The sequence below is a fragment of the Cygnus olor genome, chromosome 16, assembly GCF_009769625.2.
Source record: "Cygnus olor isolate bCygOlo1 chromosome 16, bCygOlo1.pri.v2, whole genome shotgun sequence".
NCBI lineage: Eukaryota > Metazoa > Chordata > Aves > Anseriformes > Anatidae > Cygnus > Cygnus olor.
The window spans coordinates 14,840,511-14,867,941 of NC_049184.1; the positions used below are offsets into that span (position 1 = coordinate 14,840,511).

General features: G+C 54.3%; 1 protein-coding gene across 2 annotated transcripts; it reads left to right on the forward strand.

Annotated features, from left to right (window-relative positions):
• Positions 1 to 27,149, forward strand: HELZ2 (helicase with zinc finger 2). 2 transcript variants are annotated; one of them, XM_040575839.1, is made up of 20 exons: positions 1 to 140; positions 6,075 to 7,212; positions 7,295 to 7,478; positions 7,938 to 8,045; positions 8,576 to 9,105; positions 9,480 to 10,112; positions 11,129 to 11,912; positions 12,353 to 12,428; positions 13,729 to 17,239; positions 18,055 to 18,140; positions 18,534 to 18,668; positions 18,904 to 19,071; positions 19,345 to 19,486; positions 19,970 to 20,086; positions 20,655 to 20,847; positions 21,602 to 21,736; positions 22,002 to 22,220; positions 22,521 to 22,677; positions 23,077 to 23,244; positions 23,755 to 27,149. In XM_040575839.1, exons 2-20 carry the CDS (start codon positions 6,212 to 6,214, stop codon positions 23,877 to 23,879), a joined length of 8,472 nt encoding a protein of 2,823 aa, XP_040431773.1. In that variant the 5' UTR covers positions 1 to 140; positions 6,075 to 6,211; the 3' UTR covers positions 23,880 to 27,149. The 2 variants fall into 2 exon arrangements, with proteins under 2 accessions (XP_040431773.1, XP_040431775.1); XM_040575841.1 differs by lacking the exon at positions 1 to 140 and adding an exon at positions 1,025 to 1,134.
• The last annotated feature ends 282 nt before the right edge of the window (positions 27,150 to 27,431 follow it).

The following is a 27,431-nucleotide window of genomic DNA, read 5'->3' on the forward strand; positions in this document are numbered from 1 at the left end:
AGCTCTTTAAAAACAGAGGCCGTCGGGCTCCCTCCTGGCAGCCTTCGCCGGGCTGGGGACCGGGGCCACCCCTGCACGACCCCAGCCTTTCCCTCGCTGTTTGCCGGAGCCGGCGGGGCGCGGAGCGGCTGCTGGCCCCGGTGAGCAGCGGCCGGGGCAGCCGGGGGGGGGGCCGCTGGCGGCCGGGAGCAGCCCCCGGGGTGCGGGAGGAGGGACGGGGGCTTTGACAGGGGGACGGGGACCGGGACCGGGACCGGGACCGGGACCGGGACATACAGACAGACAGACAGACACACAGACACACTCGCAGCCCGGTTCTCGGGGGTGCGGAGCGAGCGGGGCCGGGCCGGGCGCTCCCCTCCTGTTCGCTGCCCCGTGCGGGCAGCACCTTGCGGTACCCCCCGGTGCCTGTGCATCCCCCCCGGTGCCTGTGCATCCCCCCCGGTGCCTGTGCATCCCCCCCCCGGTGCCTGTGCATCCCCCCCGGTGCCTGTGCATCCCCCCCCCGGTGCTTGTGCATGCCCCCCCGGTGCCTGTGCATCCCCCCCGGTGCCTGTGCATCCCCCCCCCGGTGCCTGTGCATCCCCCCCGGTGCCTGTGCATCCCCCCCCCCGGTGCTTGTGCATGCCCCCCCGGTGCCTGTGCATCCCCCCCGGTGCTTGTGCATCCCCCCTCCGGTGCTTGTGCATCCGCCCCCGGTGCCTGTGCATCCCCTCCGGTGCCTGTGCATCCCCCCCCGGTGCCTGTGCATCCCCCCCCGGTGCCTGTGCATGCATCCCCGGTGCCGGTGCATCCCCCCCGGTGCCGGTGCATCCCCCCCGGTGCCGGTGCCGGCTCCAGCAGCCCAGCCCAGCCCAGCCCCGGTGCCGGCGCATCCCCCCCCGGTGCCGCCGGTTCCCCGCGCCCCGCTGCCTCCGGGCGCCGCCGGCTCCCCCCGCGCCGGTGCCGGTGCCGGCTCCCCCCCGGTGCCGGCGGGAGGGGCGGGGCGGGGCGGCCGTGATGCAATTTCCGCGAAGTCCGGCCCCTCTTTGAATGCGGGGAGGCCCCAGAAACGAAACCACCGGCGGCGGCGGGGAGCCCCGAGCGCAGGGCGGCCGCCCCGGGCTCCCCCCACCTTCCCCGGCCTCGGCAGCGGTGAGAGCGACGCTGGGCCGGGGGGAGCGGGGGCTCTGCGGGGCGCCCCGGGGTGCTGCGGGGTGCTGGGGGGCGCCCCGGGGTGCTGGGGGTGCCGGGGGGGAGGCACGGGGTGCGCTGGGTGCTGCGGGATCCCTCCGGCACGCAGCGCGGGGCCGGGTGCGCGCTGGGGAGATGCCGGGCGCGGGGGGGCCCTGGGGTGCTCTGGGGGTGCTCGGGGGGGCGATGCAGGGTCCGCACAACCCCCCCCCCCCCTCCGACGGCTCCCCGAGCTCGTAGCATCTCCCTGCCCGTGCGGGAGCCCCGAGGGAGAGGAAGGGCTGGCGGTCAAGGTGCGGCTCTTGGGGTGCAAAGTCCTGGCCGGGTGGCAGGGAGCAGCCGGGCTGCCAGGGGCGCGCTGCGTCCCCCCCCGCCCCCCCGGCAGCAGCCCCCGGCTCCTCTCCGCTGGTGCTTCTGAGCTTCGGGGATGTGGTCTGCGGCTCGTGGTGAACTTTTTCCTGTTTGGGTAAGGCAAACGCAGCGGCTGTGGCTGCAGGTGCCCGCGGGCTCCGTGCAGCCGTGTCCCGGCGTGCGAGGGGCTGTGCACACCCCGGGGGCTCCCCGCTGCCGCTTGGCAGCAGCACGCCTGGGAGAAGCGTGCCGGCCCTCCAGCCCCCCGGCTTTTTGGGATACGGAGAGAATTGGCTTGGTGAAAGCGGCCGGGAAAAGGAGATTGGCAGCTACAGAAGTTGGTTTTGCTCAGGAGGGAAATACAGGGGAGGGGGCACCCCGGTGTCGCTGAGAGGGTAACCGCAGGTGGATGGGGCGGCGGGGAAGCGAGCGGCACAGAGCAGCACCCGTGGGACAGCACCAGTGCAAGCCCTTCCCGGCGGCCCGGCTGTGCCACCCACTCGTGGGGTGCTCGGGGATGCTGCACCGATCTCGCCCTGCTCCTCGGAGCACCCGCAGCCGCGAGAAGACAAAGTCCTGGGGTGCCCAGACCTGGTGCTTGGCCGGGGCAGATGGCCGGGGTGCGGGACCAGAGTCCCCCGAGGCGCGCATGTCCCTGGGCACACCACTGGCGGTGGGGAGATGCAGGGGGCAGTCCTGGCACTCTGACCCACCGTGCTTGTTGCGACCGAGGGGCACTTGGCTCACGCCAGTGTGATGTGTTGCCTAATTTCCTGTCAATAATTAATTGAGGCGAGATCTGACAAAAAAGCCGCCCTCCTCCCCCAGCTCCTCTGCAGCGCGGCGGGCTCCGGGTGCGAGCAGGACCAGCGCCGCGGGTGCGCTGAGCGTTCCTCCGCTGCAGCCACGCAGGCGGCCGCGCTTCTGCTCACCATGCCCAGGGAAATGTGATTACCCCGCGCGTCAGCACAGCCCTGCGAGGCGGCCGCCGAGGGCAGGAGACGATGCTCAGGCGCAGTGAGCCCCAGCTCGAGGAAATGCTGTTAGCGAGGCGTGCTTCGCTTTGGTTTTCAGAGGTCAGACCAGTGCTGGGCAGAGGGTGCTCGTGGAGCTGAGGGTGCAAGGAATTGTGAGGGAGGCAGATGCTCCTGGTGGAGCCGGGCCCCAGAACAGGTGTGTACCAGTCCACGCAACACGAGTAACTCGTTTCGCCCATCAGCGGGTTGCAAGTGGCTTTAAACCCCAGTTTGTGCTTTTCAGGGCTCGTGCGAGGAAGGGGTGTTTGGAAAATATACAAAATCTGACTTGCAAATTGAGGTCTGTGGCTCGCAGGTATATGTTCCTCCTGATCAGCTGCCACCATCCTCGAGGCCACGTGGATTTTGCCCTGTTGACATCAGAGCTTTATTGCCAGTAGGAAGGCTGGTTTGTGGGGCAGCTTCCTTGAACTTCCTTGTGCCACACATCTCTCCTCCACCTGCGTTTAGATTTCAAAAGCTCCTGTTGCTGTTTTTTTCTTTTCTCCTCCCTGTTCTGCTGTACGGTGGTTGTGGAGATGAAAAAGCTTTAAATTGGCTTTAATGCTGGTGATCCATGGAGACTTCAAGAGGGGATGCACTTCCATTTCCTCTTCCCTCCTACTTACAGACCCGGACAGGGAGCTTGTTCCGAGAGCTTGCTGAAAATCAAACACTTTCTTAAAAAAAACAAACGGCAGCAGAATTGACCCTTTAAAGCCAGAATACTCCCTCGTGGCTTTTTTAAGCTGGGATGTCCTGCCTTTGGCATGAATTCCAGTAACACCCCAGCTGCCCCATGCGCTCTTTATTAGTAGTTCCTAAACTGCTTCACGGAGCAGATCGGTGTCGGAGTTGTTGCAGCGCTGCGGGACCTCATCCTGCTCCCTGCTGGGCTCAGCTGCTGGGGGCGTGCTGGGAACGGGGAGCTGCGCTCCTCCTGCGCTGCCCTGACCGAGCCGAGTGCCAGCGATCGGGTTTCAGCCCCTCGATTTTGTGTTACTGAGCTCTTTGGGAGTTCTTGCCCGGCCGTGACTGAGTCTCCTCCATGCCAGATGTTGCACAAAGCCTGGACGTGAGCGCTTCTCCCCAGAGGACTTGCTCTAAGGAAGAGGCTTCCAGAGGAAGGAAGGTGAAACTGCTATCAGAGGGAAACCAAAGTGTGCCAAAAGCCACGGATGTTAGCCCTGATCCCGACAGGCTCAGGAATGTGCTCCTGACCGCCGGCTTCACAGGAACTGAAGCTCTTTGACCACGGCACGGGACTGCCGTGAGTGCGGCGCTCCTGGGTCCCGTTGTGGGGCTTTCGTCCGGCAGCGCAGCAGTGGAAGCCTGGCCCTGTGGACCCGCTCGCTGCTGCTGCTGCCGCTGCCTCTGTCCGCCCCTTGCCCTGCTGGCTGCCAGCTCCCATGCTCGCCAGACCCTCTGCAAAGTTCGTGCAGCGAGCTGAGCCCGCAGCGGTTGGCTCAGCACCTGCAGCCCCGCAGCAGCGCTGCCTTCGCTGTCTTATTGGGGTTCAGCATCGCTTTGTGCCCCCGGGCAGGACACACAGCTGCCCCACTCAGCCTCCTGCCCCTTTATTGCTTATAGGTGCTCTCCTGTATTTTTATCGTTTCCCAGCTTATTTCATTTCGGTGTGAAACATTTCCTCTGCATCCCTCAGCAGTCAGGTGGCACCAAAACGTCTGCTGTGGCCTCAACCTTTCTGTGGCAGAACCAGAGTGAAGAAAGAGCTCTTGAACCCTTTAGTCTTGGGGACTGGGTATCCGCAGGACGCAGTGCACAGGTGGTGCTGTGTGAGCAGGTCCCGTGTGGTCCTTACAGATTCTGCAGGTTTGGTGTGGAGATGAGGCCAGGCAGAGCCGGGGCAGGGCCACGCTGTGGGTCCTGCTGTAAGCTCCCAGAGCCTTCTAGGTGGGGGCTCCCAGCCTGCACGGAGCGCGGTCGGTAAAGGCTTTGAAACAACCCGGCAACGATGAGCTGGGAGGGATTTAGCTCCCGGTACAGGGAACTGGTGGCATGACACAGTGAACCAGTCCGTGGGGGGACACAGCCGGTGCTGCTGGGGGTCTCTGCTGTGGAGCTTCGCAGCTTAGGGAAACAGCAAGTGGCAGCGGTGCATGGAGCCAGGCTTGCTGCCAGACCTGGGGAGATAAACAGTGCTCGTGTGTATCCGCCAAGTGTGTGCCCAGCCCGATGCGTGGCGGAGAGGTAGGAGGAGGTGATTTATTCCTGCTGGCACGGGGATGCGATGCCGGTTGCTCCCTGCTGGTGCACGGTGCTGCTCCGGCCGCTGCCGTCCCTGCTTGGTGTTTTGCTGCCCGCAGTCCCAGCCCAAGCGGCAGCGCCAGCACCCAGCCGGCTGCGCCTCAGCGTCCCACGTCCCCTTCACCCACAGGGGGGCAAAGAAATCTCAGTGAAAAGTATTTAAGCAGAAGCAGCCCAAGTCTGAGCCCTGCTTTGCTGTTTGTCGGACCTCAGCTGTAAATACCGTTCTTCCCCTGCTCCTTTGTGGCTGTGGGTCGGGAGCCCGAGGCAGACGCTCAGCATGATGCTGGTGGCTCTGCTTGGCAGCACACCCTGCCCGCGGCGTGCTCCCTGTGCCCCGAGCATCACAACCCAGCCAGCCCCAGCGCCTGCACACACCCCAAAACCCCGCAGCAGCATTTCCAGGGATGCTCCCTGCCCCTGGTTACCCAGGAAACTGCTCACAGATGCTCTCACCCATGGCACGGGGACGGCTCGGAGCAGTGAGTCACCGTCCCCACATCTGGAGCCGGAGCGCTCGGAGCCGGATGTTTACGGGACGAGATGCCGGCGGGCTCCCTGCTCCAGCGTGCCCAGCTCCTGGCCTTGGCTGCTGGAGCCAGGGAGGAAGGAGGGCGGTTGCTGTGTTGATTAATCCCAATTAATCTCGTGCGCCACGGGGAGGAGGGCTGGGGGCTAGGCCGGGGGTTCTGCCGCTCGGCACGGTGGTGGGGCTGCCCTGCCGTGCCCCAGCACGACCCAGGGGGGAGAGAGCAGGGAAAAGAAAGAGAAAGCTGGCGGGAGCGAGCGGAGATGGGGGAGGCGCTGGGAGCGGGAAGAGGAAGTTGGATCGCTGGGCTCTGCTCTGGGAGGTCAGTGGCTGCTGCAGGGACCCTTCTCAAGCCGAGCCGTGCCGTGCTGTGCCGTGCCATCCACCTTCTTGGACAGCCTCTGCCACAGGCAGCTCCCCTGCCCTGGGCAGGACAGGACAAAGGTCTGCAGCCTGCAGCACGCTGAGGATTGTGCTCAGCCTCCTGGTGCCCCACAGCTCGGCAGCGTCCCCTTACGGGACATGGCCCTCCGGGACCCGCTCAGCTGCTGAGCATGTCGGGAGCGGACCCCAAGTGCTTGGGTGCTGAGGACAAGCATGGCTCCGGCTGAGTTTTGCTGCAGGCTGAGGCTCCTGACTAGTCACAGGAGGCTTTGTTTTGGTGTCTCAGCACGCGTGCAGCAAAGAGACCAGCTAATGCTCCCTGCTAAGTCGCTCGTTGCTTGTTTCTTTGTCAGGCTCTAGGAACTCGCACCGATGGCCGGCAGGTACTTAGCGAGCTAGGACACAGCGGCTCCATGGCGCCTCCTCCACCCCGCATCGCTCTTTAGAAACTTCCCTGGGGTCACCTCACTCTGCACGGCCACCGCTGACGATGCCCACAGCAAACGGCCCCACGGTGCCGCTGGGCACCCTCCAGCGCCATGTGGAGCTGCTCCTGGTGTGCTCCAAGTGCAGCGTGAAGGAGAACGAGATCACCTACCAGCTGCGGCAGGTGGAGCACAAGTGCATGTACGAGATCCTCCTGGCCCGCTGCCGAAGCCGGCGCAGCACAGCATGGAGGAAGGTGTCGAGGCGGCCGGGCTTCCCCAACCCAGCCCGCTACGCCGTCTGCAGGTACTACATGGTGGGCTTGGGCTGCAGCAAGCACGGGAACCAGTGCACGTTCGCCTGGAGCCCGGAGGAGGCCATGGTGTGGAACTTCGAGAGGGAGCAGCAGCTGGAGCGGCGGCAGCTGAAGGCGGCGGTGCTGCAGGCGCAGCTGGGGGGCTGCTCTGCCGCTCACCCCTCTGCCATGGCCACAGCCGCCGGCGAGATCCTGAGCGAGTTTGGGGGGCAGTTCCAGGAGATCTGCAAGCTCTGCTTCTTCGGCTGCCCGCAGCGCATCTCGGTGGGCGGCCAGGCGCGGCTCTGCGAGTCCCACCACAGCTGGGACCCGCTGCTGGTGCACGTGGTGTCCGACAGCCGGCTGAAGAAGCAGTACATCGCCATCCGCCCCTGCCCCGAGTTCATGCCGACCCTCAGCTACTGCTGCTTCGTCTCCAAGGGGCAGCCCTGCCGGCACAGCATACAGCGGTGCCAGTACGCGCACAGCGACGTGGAGATGGCCGTCTGGCAGGCCGAGAGGGAGCAGGGCCTGCTCCGCTCCGACCTGCTGCCGGCAGCGGGGCTGTGCGCCGAGAACGGCAAGCCGGCGGCGCCCGCGCCGGTGCACTTCTACTGCCGGGTCTGCCTGGTGACCTTCAGCTCGCAGGAGAGCTTCGAGAACCACTGCTCCTCCGTCGAGCACATGCAGATGCTCTCGGTCGACACCTCCGTCCAGTGGGTCCACCGCGCGCCGCCGCTCGGGCTGAGTGCCTTCACGCTGTGCAGCAGGTAAGGCGCCGCGCTGGCACCAGGGCAGGGCGGCCGCGGGCACCAGGCGCGGGCGGCACCTGGGACGCCTCTCTCCCGACAGAGCGGAGGTGTGCGAAATGGGGAGCAGCTGCACCAAGGCGCACTCCACCGAAGAGCTGCAGGAGTGGATCCAGAGGGTGAAGGTTGCCGTCAAGAAAAAGAAGCAGGCCATGAAGGAAGGGCTTTTGTCCTACCAGGACCGGCTCATTGCTGAGTATCAGACGTGCTCCAACGAGGTGTTGATTGTAAGTCGTGGGCGGCAGGGTGGGAGCGTTAGTTTGTGGTATCCTGGTGTGTTTCCTGAGCTCGGGAAGGGAGCCCAGGCCTTCCAACAGTCTCATCGCCAGAGGTGGGCGAGATGCAGAAAGGGATCACAGAATCATTCAGGTTGGAAAAGACCTCTAAGATCAAGTCCAATCGTTGTAGCATCCCTGCTTCTTCTCCCCTTTTGAGACAGCCTGATCACCAGGAGCTTGCTCCAGGTACCTGACCGTGCTGCTCTGCCCCGGGACATTTTATTTCCCAAGGGTGCTGCATGGGAACGCTGAGCAGCAGTGCTGGGGGCTGAGCTGAGGATTTATGGATGGTCCTGCCTGGGGTGCAGGTAGCAGAATGGCAAAGGATGGAGATGGCAACGTGGTGGGCTCTGGAGCCTGTCCCTGAGTTATTGCCTTCATCCCCCCCTTCTTGTGCCTCTCCTGCAGATGTCTGAGTACATCGAGGGCGTTACGGTTGTGTGTCAGCAGCCCCTGCACGTGCAGTCGGAGGACAAGCGGTTGAAATACCAGTGGAAGTTCAGGGTCCACTCCCAGGTAAGCCCACCTCTGTGTAATGGGAGGCTGAGAGCCTGCCTGCCCCTGCAGGATGCTCTTGGCTCCAGGACAGGGTTCTGGGGGTGTCCAAGAGGGGACACGTGTCTGGTATTGGCAGTGGCCGTGTGGGGGTGCAGCCACTGTGTCTGCTGCCTTGTCTCATGCAGCGGGGCTGGTGTGCACCTGGCTGCTCTCAGCACCTCCTGCTTATCATCACAAATAACAATGTTCAGTCACGTTCCTGCCCAGAATTTTGTGTGGGCATTGGGAGCAAGAGGCCAGGTCTAATTCCCCTCTGCCAAGCTTACAGCAGACACTCTATAAAACTGCAACCTGAGGTTCTTAAAAGCTTAAAGAAATCGCTGTGGGGTTGCACAAGGAATAAGCTCCTTTCAGGAGAATTTCAGGAACACTGGGTCCAGGGTGGCACTCGGCTCCTGCAGCAGCTTTCGGTAGGAAACGCTGCCGGGAGCACCTTGGGCTCATGCCTTGGGTCGCCCTCACCGTGCCCCTGTCTCCTCACCCGGCAGATGCCCCTGCAGCATGTGGCGCTGCTGAAGCGGGATCCAGGGGCCACCTTCTACCTCTCGGGGAACGGGCTGTCACGGGGCCTCCACTACCTCCGCGGGGAGCACGTGGCCATGCTGCCCACCTTGCCGCCCGTGGCGCTGGTGGAGGTCTCCATGGAGTGCTGCACGCTGGGCGTCTTCGAGCAGTGGGTGGTGTTCGACTTCGGCAGCCGCCCCGTCCTCCTGCAGAAGATCAAGGTGAAGGTGGGCCGGCGGGAGGCCCCCCAGCACATCCCCGCCACCACCAGCAGGGAGGACGGCCGTGCCGTCGACTTCGTGCGGTGGGACCGAGGCAACCGGATCATCGTTCGCAGCGTGCCGAGGACCAGTGAGGACATGGATCTGCTGGCCAAATACAAGCCTGCGGCGCTCTCGCTGGACTACCGGCGCGAGGGCAGTGTGAACGCTGCCATCACCCGGCTCAACTACCGCGAGAGGATGCACAGCTTCCTCTTCTGCGAGGAAGAAGCCGAACAGGCTCTGATTGCCAAGTAAGTGCCCGGTGTGGATGCAAATGGGTTCCTCCTAGCTGTGGACCGTGCACCCATTGCTAGCCCCGTCCTTGGGGCCGTGCTGCTGGTGAAGTCCCTGTCTCTTCTGGGTTGGGTCCTCAGGCTCCTGTGAAACCCTCCGAAAAAAAAAAAAGGAAAGCAAGAGGGCTTGCTGGGCAGTGATATGAGGGGAAGGGCTGTGTCATGTCCTGTGGCTGTGGATCAGCTCGAAGCACGGTTCCTGTCCCTGTGCTCAAGTGACCAGCAGCCCCTTTGGGTGTAGGTGACGATCCCCCCTTTGCAGAGGGGAGGGCAGGTGCTGATGAACTGATGAGTTGGTTCTCTGTGTTAATTCAGGTCTTTTCTCCTTTCAGACTCAACCTGCGGGTCCTCATCTCGCTGAGCAACATGATCGAAAGCCTCTCCATGGGGATGAAGTTTGCCCAGCCTGGTGAGCTGTTTGCTAAAGTGCCTACCCCGTATAACCTCTCGCCGGACACAGATGAGGGGTATCTGCTGAACAGGTCCGTGCCCACCGCTTTCCTGGCACTTGACCCACCTGTAGACAATCGGGTTTACGAGGTTAGCGTGGAGAATAAAGCCACCACAGAGAACACTATCTGGCTACAGATACCAAACAGATGCTGCTCAGAGCTGAACTTGAAGCCAAAAACCTCCCTCAACGTGGAGATCCAGTTCCAAATTGACCAGCTGCTGTTCCGGCAGTGGCATCAGGCTGTCGACCGCCTGTTGGATGAGAGGCTGGTCCTACCTGATGTTGCCAGTTGCACTATCCCCTACTGCCTCAGACAACCACAGGAAGGGAACAGCAAACAGAAACTGGCCATCTCCTTCATCACTGGCCAGGTAACCAGCAACCGGCAGGTCCCACCTCTTCTCATCTACGGGCCTTTCGGCACGGGGAAGACGTTCACGTTGGCCATGGCCACCCTGGAGATCATCAGGCAGCCGAACGCGCGGGTGCTGATCTGCACCCACACCAACAGGTTAGCAGGGGACGAGGGAAAAGGCAGCCAGAGTCGTGGGCCAGGCTCCTGCACTGGGCCAGTGCTTGCCTCGTGTGATGAGAGGGAGCCAGAGTCCACGAGAGGGAGCTGAGCTGGCCTTTTTTGAGTATGCGTTTCAATTACTCGTTTAAATAAATAATTCATTTGTGTTTAATATGTCTTAAACTGCTCTGGCACTCCTGTTAGGAAGAAGCCTGGCACGGGTGGAAGTGTTGGCAGAAGAGGTAGCATATTCCTGCTCCATTATAAAGTGGGGATGGAGAGAGTGTTATTTCTTTCTAGCCTTGAATGTGTACTGGAAGAAATGGAGTGGAGCCCTTGAAGGCTCTATGCATATGTCATTGTTTTGACTTTTCCATGGGGAGTTTGCGGAAAGGGAAATGCAGATCTGGTCTGACTGCTGTTGAGTCTGCCTCGAGAGAATCCAGGCCAAGCTTGTTAAAATTAGCGCAGTTATGCTGAGAAGTGTCCACGTCCAATCCTGCAGGCTGTTACTGCCTTAGTTTGCAATGTATAATAAATGTATGACTTCTAATCTTAGCCTGTTTCAGGCTGTCTGCTCACACTGAAGCTACTTTTGTGCAGATCTTGCATCATCCGCTGGGGCTGGGGATGCCGGGAGGTCAGCAGAGGAGAGGTGTGCCAGCTCACAGCTGTGTGATTTGGTTCCAGGGCGAAGCAGGGCCACAGATTTAGCTGGGCACATTGCATTTAAAATGATTTCTCCGTACGAGCATGGATTGATGCCCTGGTCTCGAGTATCAAATCATACTTTAAACCATGTTCTCAAAATATGCTTGGACTTGGTGGCTGAATAAACACCGTCTTCTTTGCACATACATGATTATCTTTTGTGAAGGGTGTGTTGTCAGCCACAACTTGGGGAGGGTTTGGCTGCCGGTGGGTGGATGATAAGAGAAGACTGGGATAATGGTCACAGCACTGGGAGCACCACTTACAGTCCCTTGATAGTTTCCACCTTTCTTCCACTCCAGCGCTGCTGACATCTACATCCGGGAGTATTTCCACAACTACGTGACCAACGGGCATCCGTGGGCTGTTCCCTTGAGGATTATATCCACTGACCGTCCCGTCAGCCTGACCGACCCCACCACTCAGATGTACTGCTGCCTTTCTGAAGACCAGCGCTCCTTCCGGCACCCCACGCAGACAGAGATCAACAGGCACCGCATAATTATTACCACCTCCATGTTATCCAAGAACCTGAAGGTCGCCCCAGGTTACTTCACCCACATCATGATCGATGAGGCCGCTCAGATGCTGGAGTGTGAAGCTTTGATTCCACTCTCGTATGCCACTCTCGAGACCCGGATCGTCCTCGCTGGGGACCACATGCAGATAACCCCAAAGCTGTTCTGTGTTGGGGAGGGGCAGTCCGCAGATCACACCCTGTTGAACCGACTCTTTCAGTTTTACCAGAAAGAGAAGCATGAAGTGGCCATGAAGAGCAGGATCATCTTCAATGAGAATTATCGTTCTACTGCAGGCATAATTGAGTTCGTCTCCAAGCACTTCTACGTTGGCAAAGGCAATGCTATCCATGCCAGTGGGAACATCCCCCCCCACCCCGAAATCTACCCGCTCATGTTCTGTCATGTGCCTGGTGTGGCTGAAAGGGATATGTCCTTGATTTCGTGGCACAATGCTTCCGAGATAATACAAGTAATTGAGAAAGTGGAGGAGATTTATCAGAGGTGGCCAGACAAGTGGGGTGTCCGAGATCTGAGGAGGATCTGCGTGGTCTCCCACGGCATACAGGTATGTAGGAGAACCACGCCTTCCCTAGCTGGAGGGGTATGTGTGCACTGCTGACTACTCCCTAAACCCTTCCTAATAAATGCTGGGCTCTGTTTATGATAAACCCATCTCTTGTGTTAGCAAAGAGGGGGAACCTGGGGTCTTGCATGCCACCATTTTTTCTCGAGGTGCTCTCTGTGTAAAGCAGTATGCAGTGGGTGGCTGCACCAGAGATGCCTCGCGGGGGGGTGCTTTAGTCGAAGATGTCTTTCAGCTTCCTCTAAGCAGGTTAACTGTAGGGCAGAGTGGGAGCACTGACTGAAGTCAGCCCAGGACGTGAGATTGCTGTTGAGTAACTTTGTTGGGGAACCTGCAGCTGAGAAGGGTGAGGGACCTCGGAGTTGGGGGGGGCATTCCTGAGCTGAAACTGTGCTCAGTTAGGCCTCTTTCTTCCTTACCAGGTTTCTGCAATACGGCAAGAGCTGAGGAAGAAGCAGCTAACAGAAGTAGTGGTGGAAAACTATGAAAACTTGCCAGGTTCGTGTCCTTCGCAATAATTAATAATGCGTGGTTGTGTTTTGAGGTCTCCTGAGCGCTAGGGAGGACTCTTCCAGTCACATCTGTGGACAGGAGAGTTGATTGCAGCTACTGCCCCTGGGTAATGGGCAGGGAGAAGAGACGCTGGGTGGTCAGAAGAACATCTTAACATTGTCATCCTTGCTAAAATGCCCAGGGCTGAGTTGATGTAGCAAGTGGTTTTTATGGGCACTTACCCATGGCTGGCAGGCAGGGTGGTTTGCGTTTCCTTGCTGTGCCTGCTGTACAGCATTTGTGTGCATCTCTTATGCCAGATACCCAGGCTCTCTAAAGCTCACTGAGTGAGTGCCCATGCATGCATTTCCCTGCAAGATACCCAGGGTGGTCTCACGGCAAAATACCTCTCTGGGAGTGTGCCCGCGGTGATTTCAGGCAGAGCTCCCTGCTCTTCCCCATGTGGCCCACATGGCGCTGAGTAGGAGGGAGCGCCTGGAAATCCTCTGGCTGATTGCGATCCCCATCTGATTGGTAATTCTTGGAGTTCACCCTTGCCTTCGTGAATACAATTTCACACTGAATTAAATCTGCACCCAACTGCCAAGTCGTTTCAAACATACGGATGTTGCTTGGTGGGAGGGTGGAGACCCTGGAAGTGCAATCCTGGAGACGTCAGCACGTGTGAATTGTGTGAAGGAAGCCCCACGTACCAGCAGGGGAGGCCAGGAGTAGAAGGGAATTGAATGTAACGTGCCCTGTGGGTACCCACTGCAGGAAAAACTGCAGAGCAGTTTGCTGAAGGAGGAGTCCGCTGCCCTGGCTGATGAGAGAGGGATAGGGCTGTTTTTGTTCTCCAGGACTTAGCTTATGACTCATCCATGTTTTTAATATTATTATTTTTTTACTGTACAGCTGGGACTCCTCGTGGTGAGAATTAACCGACCCCTGGGGTGTGTTTCTGCTCTCCACACCCTTTCTTTACAGTCTCTTCCCAGCTCTGAAATCACCAGGGTGCCTCTTGCTGTTTGTTATTTGCTGTGCCATCAGCCGGCAGCGCTGTCCTTGAGGGTAGAGGGACACTTGTGAAGGGTCACTGTCCTCGTCCCCGCCAGGCCCGCAGGGCTGCTCGGTGGGCACTTGCTGCTTCTGTGCCCTGCCGTTCTCCTGTCTCCACACTGCCCTTCCCTCCCCGGTATGTGGGTGGCGGTGACCGGCGGCGTCCGTCCCAGCTCGTGCCTGGAGGCCGTCGCGATCCCCGAGAGCGTTCCCGTGAGTGATTTGTGCCTTGTCCCCTCCGGTGCAGGGCGGGAGTTCCGGGTCATCATCATCAGCACCGTCCACACCAGCGAGAGCCTGCGCATCTCGGCCTCCCACAACCTCGAGTTCTTCAATGAAGCTCGAGTGCTCAACACCATCATGACCAGGGCTCAGTCGCAAGTCATTGCGGTGGGGGATGCAGTGGCCTTGTGCTCCCACGGCCAGTGCAGCAAGGTGTGGAAGCGCTTCATCCAGGAGTGCATCGAGAAGGGGAGCGCCTCCCCGGAGAACCTGACGATGGCGCAGATCAAGCAGGCCGCGTGCGACAAGGAGAGCTGGAGAAGGAGGAGCCCGCAGCGGAACGACGAGGACAGTGACACGGATTCCTGGAGCTCTGAGGCCGATAGCCTGAATCCTGATGATCCCATCCTCCAGGAGCTCTTAGACGAGAGCAAGAACATGCTGGTGACGGTGTCCGAAGAAGGGCTGCTGAATGTGAAGCCTGAGACTTCAAACCGGTGGGAAGACAGGCAGGAATATGTCAGCTTCTCCTCTCAGGTGATGCAGGAATATCTGCGTATGCACCCCAAAATGTACAAGAGGTGCGAGCTGGTCAAAGAAAGGTTTGACAGGGCTTCTGCCATCACCCTCAATGACTCTCCTGCCATGACCATTCAGATCAAAGGCAGGGTTCACTGCGGGACGGCCTTTACCGGCGACGAAGTGCTCGTGGAAATCCTGAAGAACAGCACAGATGACAGCAGCGGCCTCCGCCCACAGGGGAAGGTGGTGGGCATCCTGAAGCGTGCGGAGAGAGAACGGACCTTCATCTGCATGATGGATGAGTTTGACCCCCGGGTGATGATACCCATCGATCCCACTGTCACCAAAATATTTGTCCCAGGCCTGAAAGAGAAACCCAACGTCATTCCCATCCGCAGGCTTGTTAATGGGAAGTACAGGGTGGTCAGCTGCGAGAAGATCAGCCAGGACACAAGGAGATGCCAAATCTTCTGTGTCCAGATTATCTCCTGGCGGGACGGTTTTTACTACCCTTTGGGGATAATAACTGAGATTTTGCGTGTGGCCTTGACTTTGGAAGAAAGCTTAAAGATCCTCAACTTGGAGTATGCCTTAGAGAGGAAATACCCAGCTGCTGTTACCAGGGAGCTTGCCAAATACACCTCCAGCAAACCAAACCTCACCAAGGAGAGTCTGAGGGACTGTCAGAGTTACCCAACCTTCACTGTTGACCCTGAAGGTGCTAAGGATTTGGACGATGCTGTCAGCGTCAGGGATCTTGGACGTCACTACGAGATTGGGATCCACATCGCGGATGTGGCTGGCATCATTCCCAAAGGCAGCGCCTTGGACCTGGAAGCAAAGAGGCGTGGTGTCACCTACTATCCCCCTGACCAGGAGCCCGTGTGCATGTTCCCACCCCGCATTAGTGAAGACATCTGCAGCCTCCTGCCACAGAAAGAGCGCCGTGCGATCTCCTTGTTCGTCACCATAGAAAAGGAGACTGACATGGTGATAAAGGGAATCTTCACCCTCTCTGTGATCCAGTCAGACAGGCAGCTGACCTACAGCGAGGCAGAGCTCTGCATTCAGAACTACTACAAGGGAGGCGGGGATGCCCTTTGTTTCGATACCCTGGAGGACTGCATAGCTGTGGCTTATCACTTCTCCAGGATCCACCGAAAGTTTCGGCTGCAGGAGGATTGCTTCTATGACCAGCTGGATGAGGAAAGCTCCCCAGGTAACAGGGGGTCCCATCAGATGATAGAGGAGTTCATGATCATGTTCAATAGTTTCGTGGCTGAGTTCCTTACCAACCAGGAGAACACCAGAAATGTCACTCCTCTCCGGTGTCAGAGCGAACCAAACCCTCAGCAGCTTTTAGCCATGAAAGACAAGTACAGCCATATTATCCCTTTGTCCCTCCATCTCTCACACCACCTGGGAGATGTGTCTCCTAATCAAGAGTCCCCTAAAAATGTGGAGTTCAGCCTCCTGGCCCCCATCTGGGAGCATTTACAGTCAGCTGCACATCTCTGTGATCTCCATAAGATGCTAGACCTTATCGTTACTGATGACATCCACCCGAAGCTGGCCCCTGTGGTCCTGGAGTTCAGGAGACTGCTCAGCCGCTCCTATTTCAGTCGCTCCAACTCCACTGTCCTGTCGAAAGTGGGCCACTACTCCCTGCACGTTGACTCGTACACCTGGGCTTCCTCTCCCATCCGCCGGTACATGGATGTTGTGGTGCAGCGGCACCTTCATTCTGTGCTCCGCAAGAAGCCCATCATCTATTCTTCCGATGACATCGAGTTTCTCTGTCATGACTTCAACAAGAAGAATTCCAAGGCGCTGATTTACGAGAAGAGAGCCCGCTCCATGCAGATGGCCACCCAGCTGAAGAGCCAAGTCCTGCAGAAGATCGCCTTCGTGGTGGATATCGAAGGGATGGAGAGGTACTTTAAAGCCCTGTTTCCACTGAGTAGAGAGAGTCTTCCAGATCCACAGGTAATTAATTACAGGGCCCTTCAGCTGATAGAGCAGCCCATGTTCATCCAGAAGCAGAAGAGTGTTAGGATGATGTGGAAGAGGAGGATGTATTCTGTGGAGACGATGAAGGAACACAGACTGCAGGCAGGTGCTCTCCACGACCACAGCATCACCTTCTTCCAGACCCAGATATGGCAGGACATGCTCGCGGCCATCAGAAGTGAGAATTTTAAGAGCCTGGCCGCTTTGCTGCAGAAGAGCAAGGAGCTCTACAAGCGGCAGGTGGGCTGGGTAAGGAAAAGCGAGTGCTCGCACTATGTGGAGATCACCCTGGAGCTGAGTGCCGGCGACACGCTGCAGTTCCAGCTCACCACGGACGTCTCCCGGGGCTTCCTGGTGCCCTTCGTACAGCTGTGGTGCGTGACGCCAGGTTTCGACGTCTGTCTGCAGCACACGGAAAAGCCTATCGACTGCTTCTCTGCGTACGCCACCCTGCCGTCCAAAGACAAGTACAAGCACGCGGCGGAGTATAGCAAGGTGTGGATGCCGATGAGTGCCATGGAGTCTGCTTCGTGTGCAGTGGCTGAGAATGACTCTATCGTCCTCCACGATGTCAAAATCACCTGGGCAAAGCAAAGGACGAGCAAAGGGCAGCTGCAAGGGACTTTCTGCCTAAAGAAAAGCTTTTTGGAGGAGTGCTCCATTGAGGTGGACTTTAACCACTGTTACCTGTGCATTCGCCTAAGTGGGCTGAAGGTTAGGAGCCTTGAAAGCAATGAGGAATGCCTTAGCCATGGCCTCCAGAACCTGTCTTTGAATAACAAGGACAAATCAGAAAACAAACTTGTGGTCGATCCAGACACATACACCTGGGTGGCTCATGGGATCACCGAGGAGTTCAGCGACGACCAGAAGTCAGACAGGAGTAGTCAGCAGACTTTGAATTTTTACATCAACTATATGTCTATGGAGAACATCCCCGTGGAAATCTCACAGGCTTCTGCCAGCTTCACAGTGGAGCTCATACCAAAGATGCTGCCAGACGTGTAAGTGTGCTTCGTGCTCATGCTCTAGTTAGCCTACCAGTGCAGCGTAATGGTTTCCCGAGGGACCCCCTGCTAGACCCAAACAGGCTTTGCTTTGCCCAAAAATCTGTTGTTGCTCAGCTCCGGCTGTGCCCTTGGGCCGTTGCCATTTGTTGGGGGTGGTGGCATTTCTCCCACCTGTCCTCCAGGTGGTTTCTTGCTGGTGGATCTCGAGGATGGGGCTGGGGAGGTAGAGGAAGGTGCCATGGTGAGGTTTCACTGGACATCTGTTTCTTACGTTCCTGAATTGCTGCAATATGTGTCATAAAAGGCAGCGTGAAGCACTGGATCAGGGTTTGTTGAGCAAACATGTGCTCCCTGATGTTCCAGTCATCCTCCTGTGTTGCTGTGAAGCATGACCTGCACTTACCAAAGCACAGCTGATGTCCCGTTTGCCCTTCTCTGTTCGCAGTGCAGACTGCAAATCGCATCCGTGACTGCTGTAGTTTTTCCGGGGCAGAATGTGCTTCCTTGTTTGTTGTAAACTTTAGGAAAAAATTAAAGCTAATCCAATAAAATGGAGTTGGGAGGTAATAAAATCGAGTTGGGACAGAAGTTGTGCTCCTTGCTCTCAACATCTTTGCAGGCTCAGCTCTTCAGAGAGGCACAAAGAGCAGAATAGGACTTGAATGCAAATTTTTTTAAGTTCTTTGTGAAAGGAGTTAATGCAACACCAAAGGAGAAGGAATAAATGAGACAGTTGTACAAAACTGTGTTACTGTCTTTGCTACTTTATGCTACACTTCATTCACTCTTTATTTTTCCTTGTCTGACAGACGGAAAGAAAATGCAATTCGGAGGCTCCAGCATGCCTCCGAACTTGCTAAAAGCATCGCTTTAGGCCATGAACCTCCAAAAAAAGGTAGGTGCAAATATTCACCTTTGACTACGTGCTTCTGGCCAGGCAGGTGACCTGGCAGCCTCTGTGGGCCCCTTCCGTGGCGATTCTGCTGCCGAAGCAGGAGGTTTCCCTGCCAAGGGGAGGGAAGAGCTGCTAGCCTGGCGGCGTGCAGGTGGCATTGGTACAAGCTGTCCTGCTGGAGCGGGTGCAGCCCAGGTTTTATCCCCAGGACTCGCAGAGAAGCCTCAGGGGCAGAGCCTCTTGGCACAGGACAAGGGTTATGTTTGGGTGGTCTTGTCACTGGGCTGTGATTGCTTGGTACTTGCCGCAGTCACTTGGTACCTCCTGTTGAATTGCTTGTGCGCTCTCTTCAGTAACCTTCTCTAAACTTGTTCTCTTGTCTCTTTGCTGTAGCAGTGACAAAGTCCAAACTCCTGCAGCAAAAATCCTTTGATCTCCCTGGCAGCCAGAGGAAGCTCAACGAGAGTCAGAGACAGGCTATTCTAAATGCTTTAAAAAAATCCTTCACGCTCATCCAAGGCCCACCAGGTAGGGCAGTGGGGACAGCACGTGTGCACGCACACCTTGGCGTTGGGACCTTGTCTGTTGCTTTCCGTGGGGCCCTCAGTGAGACAGGCAAAGGTTGCACACGTTGGCAGCGCCTAGGACTGTTCAGGGCAGTCCCCTTGGTCGTTGAATTTTTTCATGGCTGGTCATTTGGATACTGATCTAGAACAAGGGTGTCCTGGTTAAAGCGTTCTGAGCAGCATTCTTGCCTTTCTAGGTACAGGGAAAACTGTTGTTGGAACTCACATTGTCTACTGGTTCCATAAGCTGAATGAGGAGACCAGCAAGAATGAGCAATTGCCTTCCTCTGATGAAGACGAGCCCGAAAAGAGAAAGTGCATCTTGTACTGTGGCCCGTCCAACAAGTCCGTTGATGTTGTTGCTGGTAATTATCTGCTCTAAGCCCTTGAAGTATCTCATACTGGTGGAAGGGAAGGGCTGTGAGCAGGAGGCTAGGAGACAGGAGAGGCAGAAAGTGGGGTCTGGTCCTCACAGAAGACTCCTCACTGCAGGGTGAGGACCGGTAACGGTGGGGTTGATGAGCGAGGGGTGGGGAGAAGGAAGGTGCTCCGCATGGCGAACGCTGGGCACCGCGCAAGCCGCCGGGTTTCTCAGCATCACCTGGCGCTGTCTGAGCAGGCTTGTTCTCCTTCCCCAGAGATGCTGCTGAAGATGAAGGACCTGAAACCATTGAGAGTTTATGGGGAGGCCATAGAGACGCTAGAATACCCATACCCAGGGAGCAACCGGCACCTCTCCCGCAAAGCCTTGCGGGACGCAAAACCAAAGCCTGAGCTCAGGTAGGACGACATGGCCCCCTGGGCTGTGCGAGTGCTGGGGAGTGGTGCTTGCTGCACCCATAAAGCTGAACAAGCCAGAGCAAACGTGGATTCCACTACACTGCTGCAGAGCAGCACTAATGACCTGCTTTGTACTTATTTTTCTTTTTTTTTTTTTTCAACTAAGGGTTTATAGTCTAACATAGCACCTAATCGAGAAACCCCGGTGATTGAAAACATCCTAGATTTTTTCATCTCTTTTTTTTTTTTGAACAGCCCTAAACGTCTCAGACGTCATTCCTGCTTGCAGCTGTTAACAGGCGGTTGCTATATTTTGTGTCCTCAAGGGTGAACTAAGTGTCAGGTCTATAAAGATGGAGAAGTCTGGCTTTGACTTCTTTAGCTAATGTGGTTTCTCCATGTAGACGTGTGGTGTGCTGCACTGGAGAAGAAATTGCTTGGGTCTCTGTGGGGAAGATATTTATGTATTGTCTCTTTATTCAGCAAGATAATCCTGCATCATCGAATCCGAAGGCGACCCAACCCTTTCTGGCAGGTTATCTGTAACTTTGACACTCGAGTGAAGGAAAGAGAGGAGATAACAGAAGCCGAAATAAAGAAGTGAGTAGAAAGAGACCTTGGTGAGAGATGTCTGAGTCTGGCCATGTGCCACCACCACCTGAAGTATCACAGTGCAGAAAGCTCTTTCCCTGTGAGAAGAGGTTTGGGCTGTAGTTTTGAGGCCTCAGCTGATGCAAGCTGGTAGAGCTCTGTGAAAGTCAGCAATTTTATCCTGGCTCATGCAAACTGAGAACAGGTGAAAACATTAAAAAAGGTGAATAAGCTGTGCATTTAGAATGATAATAAAAAGTGATTAGCTCAGGGTTAGTGCTACAGTGCAGAGCCTCAGCATCACTTCTGCTCAGTGCTGTAGGCCTTCTGGTCCGAACGTCACAGTATGTCTGCGACACTTGCGTCCTACACCCTGAGCCTCTGCCCTGTTGAATTCAGAACAAAATGCGTTTCCTGCTGTCTGTCTGAAGCCCTTTTCAGGGAACACGAGCTCTTTCTGGGGAGGAAAATAGAGCCAGAAGCATTTAGGAAAGTATAACCTCTGCCTGGTTCCTGCTTGGGAACCTGGAGATGTTTCTCCTGTACATAACCTGGTATCTTCTGCATTGACCATCAGGTACAAACACATCTTGACAGAAGCTCGTACATACGAACTGAAGCGCCACGATGTCATCCTGTGTACGTGCTCCGCTGCGTCTGCCAACTCCCTGGAGAACCTCAACGTCAAGCAGATACTCATCGACGAGTGTGCCATGTCCACAGAGCCTGAGACCCTCATCCCCTTGGTCAGCCATCCTCATGCTGAGAAGGTAAGTCCCTTCCAAAGACCTGTCTCTAGGACGGCTGCTCAGAGCTCTTGAGTCTCTACACACCTTCCACCTCTTACCACAGTGCTCTTCCAAGTTTGACGAGTTTTTAAGGTTGTTCTTGGTAGTATCTGTGGTGGCGTACCAATGCTTCAGCCTTGGGGCAGTCTTTTCCTCTGATGTGCAACTCTGCTGGCTATAATTAAAGTCTTGAGGCACAAAGAGGTACATAAAGTACATGAGTATGCTCAGCAGGCACATGAGCTACGTTATCTGTTTGTGTCGCTTAAAGCAGACTCATTAAGACCTGAAAGTTACAGTGGAGAACTATTGCATCTACTTGCTGCTCTGCTGGATCAGCTCAGCTCCCTGTCTTCAGTTACACCCATATGGTCTCCTCTGAACTTGCACTCGGCTTTCTGTAGGGGAAAATATGTGGTGTGGATGTGGTTTTGGTGCTTCATTGCAGAGTGGGCATCACTGCCACCAAAATATGTGCTGACCTGGGTACAAAGTGTCGGTGTGACAAGAAGCATGGAGCAGACTTGCTATGTGACAACTTTCTCCTGCCAGATGGGAACTAGGCTCTGCAGTATCTGGGTCAGGATCATTATATAATACCCAGCACAGTCCCTGATCGAGGTTGCTGTAACTCTAACATAAATAAATAGCAAGAGAAGTCTGAATACAAATAGCCTTACACAGAGCTGATGGCCTTCACCACCCTCCCAGCTGAGGTGTCCATTCTTTGTTCCAGGTTGTTTTGCTTGGGGATCACAAACAGCTGCGGCCTGTAGTCAACAACGACTTCTGCAAGTCTCTTGGCATGGAGACATCGCTTTTTGAGCGCTACCAGAAACAGGCGTGGATGCTGGATACGCAGTACCGCATGGTGAGCTTTTCCTCAGGTTGATTGTCTTTTTTCAGTAACTAAAAATGTTGCTGTCAGGGTCTGTCTCAAGCCACCGGGAAACATATTCCCCACTTCCCTTCCTAGTAACAAGTAAAGTACTTGCCCAGTGCCAGCTCTAGCATGTTGGCATCACAGATGAAACCTGCCTAAAATGATGCTGCTGGTCGAGAATTTCTTTGTTGTTCTTTGTTTTAATTTGTTCATCTCAGCTTCTCCTTTTTTTTTTTTTTTTTTTTTCTGCCAGCACAAAAACATCTGTGAGTTCCCATCCCAGGAGTTTTATGAACATCGGCTGAAAACGTGCCCCCAGCTTCAACACAAACGCAGCGTTTTCTACCACAAAGACAACCACTGCTGCCCGATCATCTTCGGGCACATAGAGGGGAAGGAGCAGAGCCTCATGATTTCTACCGAGGAAGGAAATGAGAACTCCAAAGCTAACCCAGAAGAAGTGGAGCAGGCGGTGAGCAGGGTGCTAGGGAATTGCTGGAGATGCAGAAGGGAGAATGTTGTGTCCGTGGGAATATGGGGACTGTGGAAGGAAGGTTACATTGAGTGGTGAGATGGGACGAAGATCAGCGGGGTGCAGTTTCTCTTCGGGTCTACAGCGTGCTGGCCGTGCTGTTCCTGGCTGGAGGCAGTTGTGTGGGACCGTGACCCAGAGCAGGCACGGCCAGGCACCATCGCCGCCCGTGGGACAGCCTCCTGGAGGCCCGCTGCCTCCGGCCGCCTTCCCAGGTGAGCAGGACCCTGTTCTCCCCAGGTGAGGACGGCGAAGCAGCTGACACTAGATGGCACCATCCTGCCGGAGAGCATCGCCATCCTGAGCCCCTACAACGCCCAGGTGTCCGAGATCAACAAGCGCCTCCTGAAAGAGGGCATCCGCGGCGTGACCGTCTGCACCATCATGAAGAGTCAAGGTGAGGCTAGGAGGGCGGGTTGCTCCTTTTCTCTCCTGAGGACCAAAGCAACTTCTCAGAGACAAATCTTACAGCAGGGTCGTTTCAGCCCTGTGGGAAGCATCCCTGGGCCAGGATTCAGAGTGATTCGGGATTACGATAAAACCTTTGGAGTGCCTAGGCAGGGTGAGGCTGATGAAGATGGGAAGGGTTAATGTGGAGGATGCCTGAAGGGGGTGTCAAAGAACTGCCGTAGCCAGTGCTCCGTAGAAAGCAACAGCTGGGATTTGGATGGCCTCCAAAGCTGGAGAAACCCAGACTGTGGCTGACAGTTTTGTGGGTCTTGCTGTAGAGAAATGATTGTCTTATGGGGTGGCCAGATGCTTCCTTCTAAACAGTGTGGTCGTTCATGCTTTCTAGGAAGCGAATGGAGGTACGTGATCCTGTCGACTGTACGCTCCTGCCCTCGATCTGAGATTGACAGGAAGCCCACGAAGAGCTGGCAGAAGAAGTACCTGGGGTTCGTTACCGACCCAAACCAGGTCAATGTCGGCATCACCCGAGCTCAGGAAGGACTCTGCATTATAGGTGGGTAAGCTGGGAGCGTGCACCGGCCTGCAGGAAAACGGGGTGCTTTGCAGAAAGGGATGGAGGTCAGCACTAGTACAACCGATGGGCTTGCTTTATTCTTCTGCCCTTTAGACTGTGCTTTTGAAACTGGGGCTATCTGGGCAATCTGCACAAAGCAGAGAGCGTGTGTGGCTCATATGCAGCATGTATATTCTCTCTTTAGTTTGGACCATGTTGTTGCCATCACTTGCATCCTAGAGCTCTCTTCTGGCAGAATTTTGCTTCTCGGTTGCCTACTACTTGTGCAGATGTAGGCTGTGATGTATAGGAAAGCTGCTCACAAATGTGGCAGCACTGAAAAGGGAGCTGTGGTTTCACAGAGCTCTGGCTGAACAGAATATCCCTGCAAGTTACCCAGCACCATCAGGCTAGAAATGTTAGACCAAAGCGTCTCTGACCGGTCTGTGATGGTGTCATATGAGCCTCTTCTAGCCACTAACCTGCTGCCTCCCATCCCTGTGCCAACAGGGAACCGGTACCTCCTGGAGTGCAACCCTTTGTGGAGGAGACTGCTTCAGCATTACATGCAGCATAACTGCTATACCACAGCCCAGGAGATTTTTGTCAGGAAGACTTCAGCCTTCCGCCGATGAAGATGGGTTTTGTCTTAATACACTCGTCCGTCTCCACCAAAACTGTGCTACGTGTGCCTTGGGAAGGACGCAAATCTTTCCATTATTTGAACATGAACCATTGAGCCAAATGCACTAGGAGAGCCAGCATCTTTCCCTGCACATTGACAGCTCAGCCTCAGTATGAGCTTCGGTGTCTTTCTTTTTATATTACTGCAACGTTGGACAGGAATTTTCATCTCTAGCAAACCAAAAAGCATTTGGAAGTGGGTAGGTGGGCATGTGACTTTATTGATGATATTTTTTTAAATGAAAGATGCTCAGTGGAGCCACCATCCTATCTGTCAGTGCAGCTGTGCTTTGGGGACCAAATACACGGCCCATTCATTGCAGGTGGAATAACTGCACGCGGCAGATCTGCACAGCAAATTGTGATTTGCCATATGGGACCAAAGCTTCTGAGTAGTACCATTCAAGGCCAGGGAATTTTTAAGGCTTCTTTTTTTTTTTTTTTCTTCAAAGCAGAAAAACAATATTTTGTTTGTTTTTGGTTTTAAGCGAAGAAAGAAAGCAAAAAGAGAACCATATGCCATGCTGTCTAGCCAAAATGCTGTTCTCTGAGCTTGTAAATACCACAGAGCCAAGGCCAAGGTGATTTTGTAAATAGATTTTACTTATTCTTTGTACAAAGGAGGTTGTCCTCACCTGTATAAAGTTAACGAAAACCAAGGACTGCTCCTACCAGGAAATGTTGGAATTTTTAAATGTATTTTAAACCGTTCTGAGTTTTATTTGAAATCTCCTCCTGTAAAAGTCCCCCCCCCCCCCCACCTTCCTACTCTCTATTTTTTAAAGCTGCTTCTAATTTATTAACTTTTAAATCTGTGAATTTGTTTCACAGTCTATGGCCTGAGTTTTTAAGAGCAGTGATGGAAACTTGGTAAATGTATCACAACATATATGTGTATGATGTATTTTTTTATTTTAAGTAGCCAAACTGCTGTGAACTGGAAGTTGTCATTTTCCTAGAGAAGGTTGATTTTGCACAGTAACTTATGGCTGGTATGGATATATAGTGGTGAAGTGGTGCTCTCTACTGAATCATGGAGCTGCTTTTGAAGCACGTTAGTTTTGAAGGAGAATGTCTTTACTTCATTTCAGTTCTGAATGTATGAAGTGCCTGCCTCAGCTCTCCCTGAGACCACATGCTTGGTTGTCTCTGGATGTTCACGTGGGATGGAGCCAAGATGCAATCACAGTGTTTTTGCACCATGTATATATTGTGCTGGGACTCAAGTTGTCCTGGCATATGTGAAGGGTCCCCATGACTTCACAGCACAATGGCAGGGATGAATTTTGTCCTGTGATTGCAATTGAAAGCGCTGCGTGGCTCTTCCCAGTGTGAAGGAATGTGCAATAAGAAAGCTTTGTGTCTGGCAGTCCTTACTTGGCACTGTGTTACTTCTCATGCTCTGACTCTGTTAGACTTGACTCAAGAACTTACGGAGCAATTCCGTTCCTCTCTTCCTTGTTTTAAACTACCTTCCTGCACTTCCCCATTCGATGGGTTTGATCTGTACATTAGAGACCACCCAGGCTTGCTGTTGTATTCCTGAAGCATAAGAACTGACCTATGGCTGCCAATTGCACCTGGGACAAAAGTCTTTAGGATGTAACTCCTGCTGGTTCTTAAGATGCTTGATAAAAATTGGTAAGATGTGAAGTTCCATTCCTCAAAGTCATTCCACCCTGGATCTTAATGATTCCAGGCCAGCCTGATTTTGCAAATATTGCAATTCCAAAGTAAGCTTGTATAGGAACAACTTTGTCAGCTACTGAAATGCAATCATCTATCTCAAAGATGATTTGGAGAGTTGCAAAAAATGCTGGAACTGTTTGGTGCCAGCATCATTCTAACAAATTCATCTTGGTTGCTTTAGAACCAGTGGGCCTTGTTTTTGTTATCTGATATAACTGAAGAGTCTCTCCCCTGTTATTTCTGCTGGTTATTTCATTACATCTAACACAAATGAGGAGACTCTCCAAGTGTAGTAGCTTAGTCCAATGCTCTTGTGTGGGGTTTGGCCATGTATTTTTATAGACCAAGAAAATGACCCACAAAGCACTTCCTTTTGCTCTCGCCAGGAGAAAAAAAAAATTGTTTACTGCTACACCTTGGAGGGTAAAGCCTAGACTGAAATGTTTTGTTTAGTCACCTCTGTGTTGCAAGACAATACATAGATTTATTTTTTTTCTCTGAAGATGTATTTTGTAACTGGTGTTTAGAAAATGCTCCTGTAAATCACCCAAGCAGCAGTAACAGCCAGTCCAGATGCTTTGGCTGTTTGTGCTGTGAGCAGGTACCTGTAGAGTTGGTCATGTAGCTGTAATAGTCAGGGCTAGCAGAAAGTGCAATTAATCAAACTTTTTGTAGACTGTTAGGTATAGCTGAATATCATGTTGTTGTCCTTATGCTCATGAATAGAAGGAATCACAGAAATTAGCATAGAATAAAAGTTCAAAGTGGTCTGGTTTTATTTGCATACAGAGCTTTTAACTTACTTTTGAAATAATTTTATGTTCAAGCAAATATTCTTAAAATACTTTAAAAAAAAAAAAAAAAAAAAACAACCCACCTTGCTAATTCCAGTAGGAAACAACTGGCAGCACGGTGCACAGGTATTTGCTGGATCACAGGCTCTATATTTTTCATAGCTCCCAAACACAAGAACATTGTTTCAGGACACACGTCCAGCAGGATGACTTAATTTTCCCTGCGCTAACTGGGGCTAGAGCCTGATTTCAACAACAGGAACCAGCACACGCAGTAAGCGCTGTGCTGTGAGCGGTCTGTGCGGTTACCGAAATCACCTTGCGTCCTGCTCCAACTGGCAGTGAAATTGCAGATGTGCAGAGCTAGGAAACCTCTCCTTGGCTCCAGCTGGCAAAGGAGAAGCCCCATGGACTGTTTCTGAGGATTTGGACAGATCTGTGTAGAATGGTCAATTTACTGCAATAATTTTTTTTTTTTAAATAGAAATGAAATGTTAAGTGTCATGAAGTGTAAATTAATGAACTTTAAATGTGGCAGGTTTTTATTTTTTGTATGTCTGTAACTTGCAGAAGATCTCAAATGACTCTTTGGATACAAATATTTTTACCTGCTTATAATGTTTGTAAGAATGAACCTCAACATTCCTTTTTTTTTTTTTTTTTGATATTTAAGCCATAATTGTAAAAGTGATTTGAACTTATTTAAATAATAAATTTTATTACTGAAAGGTCTGTTTATGTGACAGTTTGACTAGAATCTGTGTGGGAACACCTATATTTGGACTGAGCCAAATGTTAAAAAAAGAAAACTAGCGTTGACTGTGGTACATGGCAGAAAAGATTGTCTTCTAGATATTGGTCTACTGGATGTATTACCCTTTCCTGTTTGTTTTATTTGTTAATTTTAAAAATCAGACTGAACTGTTCATGCTCTGTAGGGGGTGAACATGAAATCATGATTAGGTAATTACAAGGCCCAGGGAGGAAAGGAGCCAGCGATGGTGACAAGGTGTGGTGAGT

Bases quoted from the DNA above. Each gene is read 5' to 3' on its own strand.
- HELZ2 (XM_040575839.1), top strand. From the start codon at position 6,212: ATGCCCACAGCAAACGGCCCCACGGTGCCGCTGGGCACCCTCCAGCGC. The intron at 12,429-13,728 runs GTTCGTGTCCTT...CCTCCGGTGCAG, and splicing joins AAACTATGAAAACTTGCCAG to GGCGGGAGTTCCGGGTCATC. The intron at 23,245-23,754 runs GTGGGTAAGCTG...CTGTGCCAACAG, and splicing joins GGAAGGACTCTGCATTATAG to GGAACCGGTACCTCCTGGAG.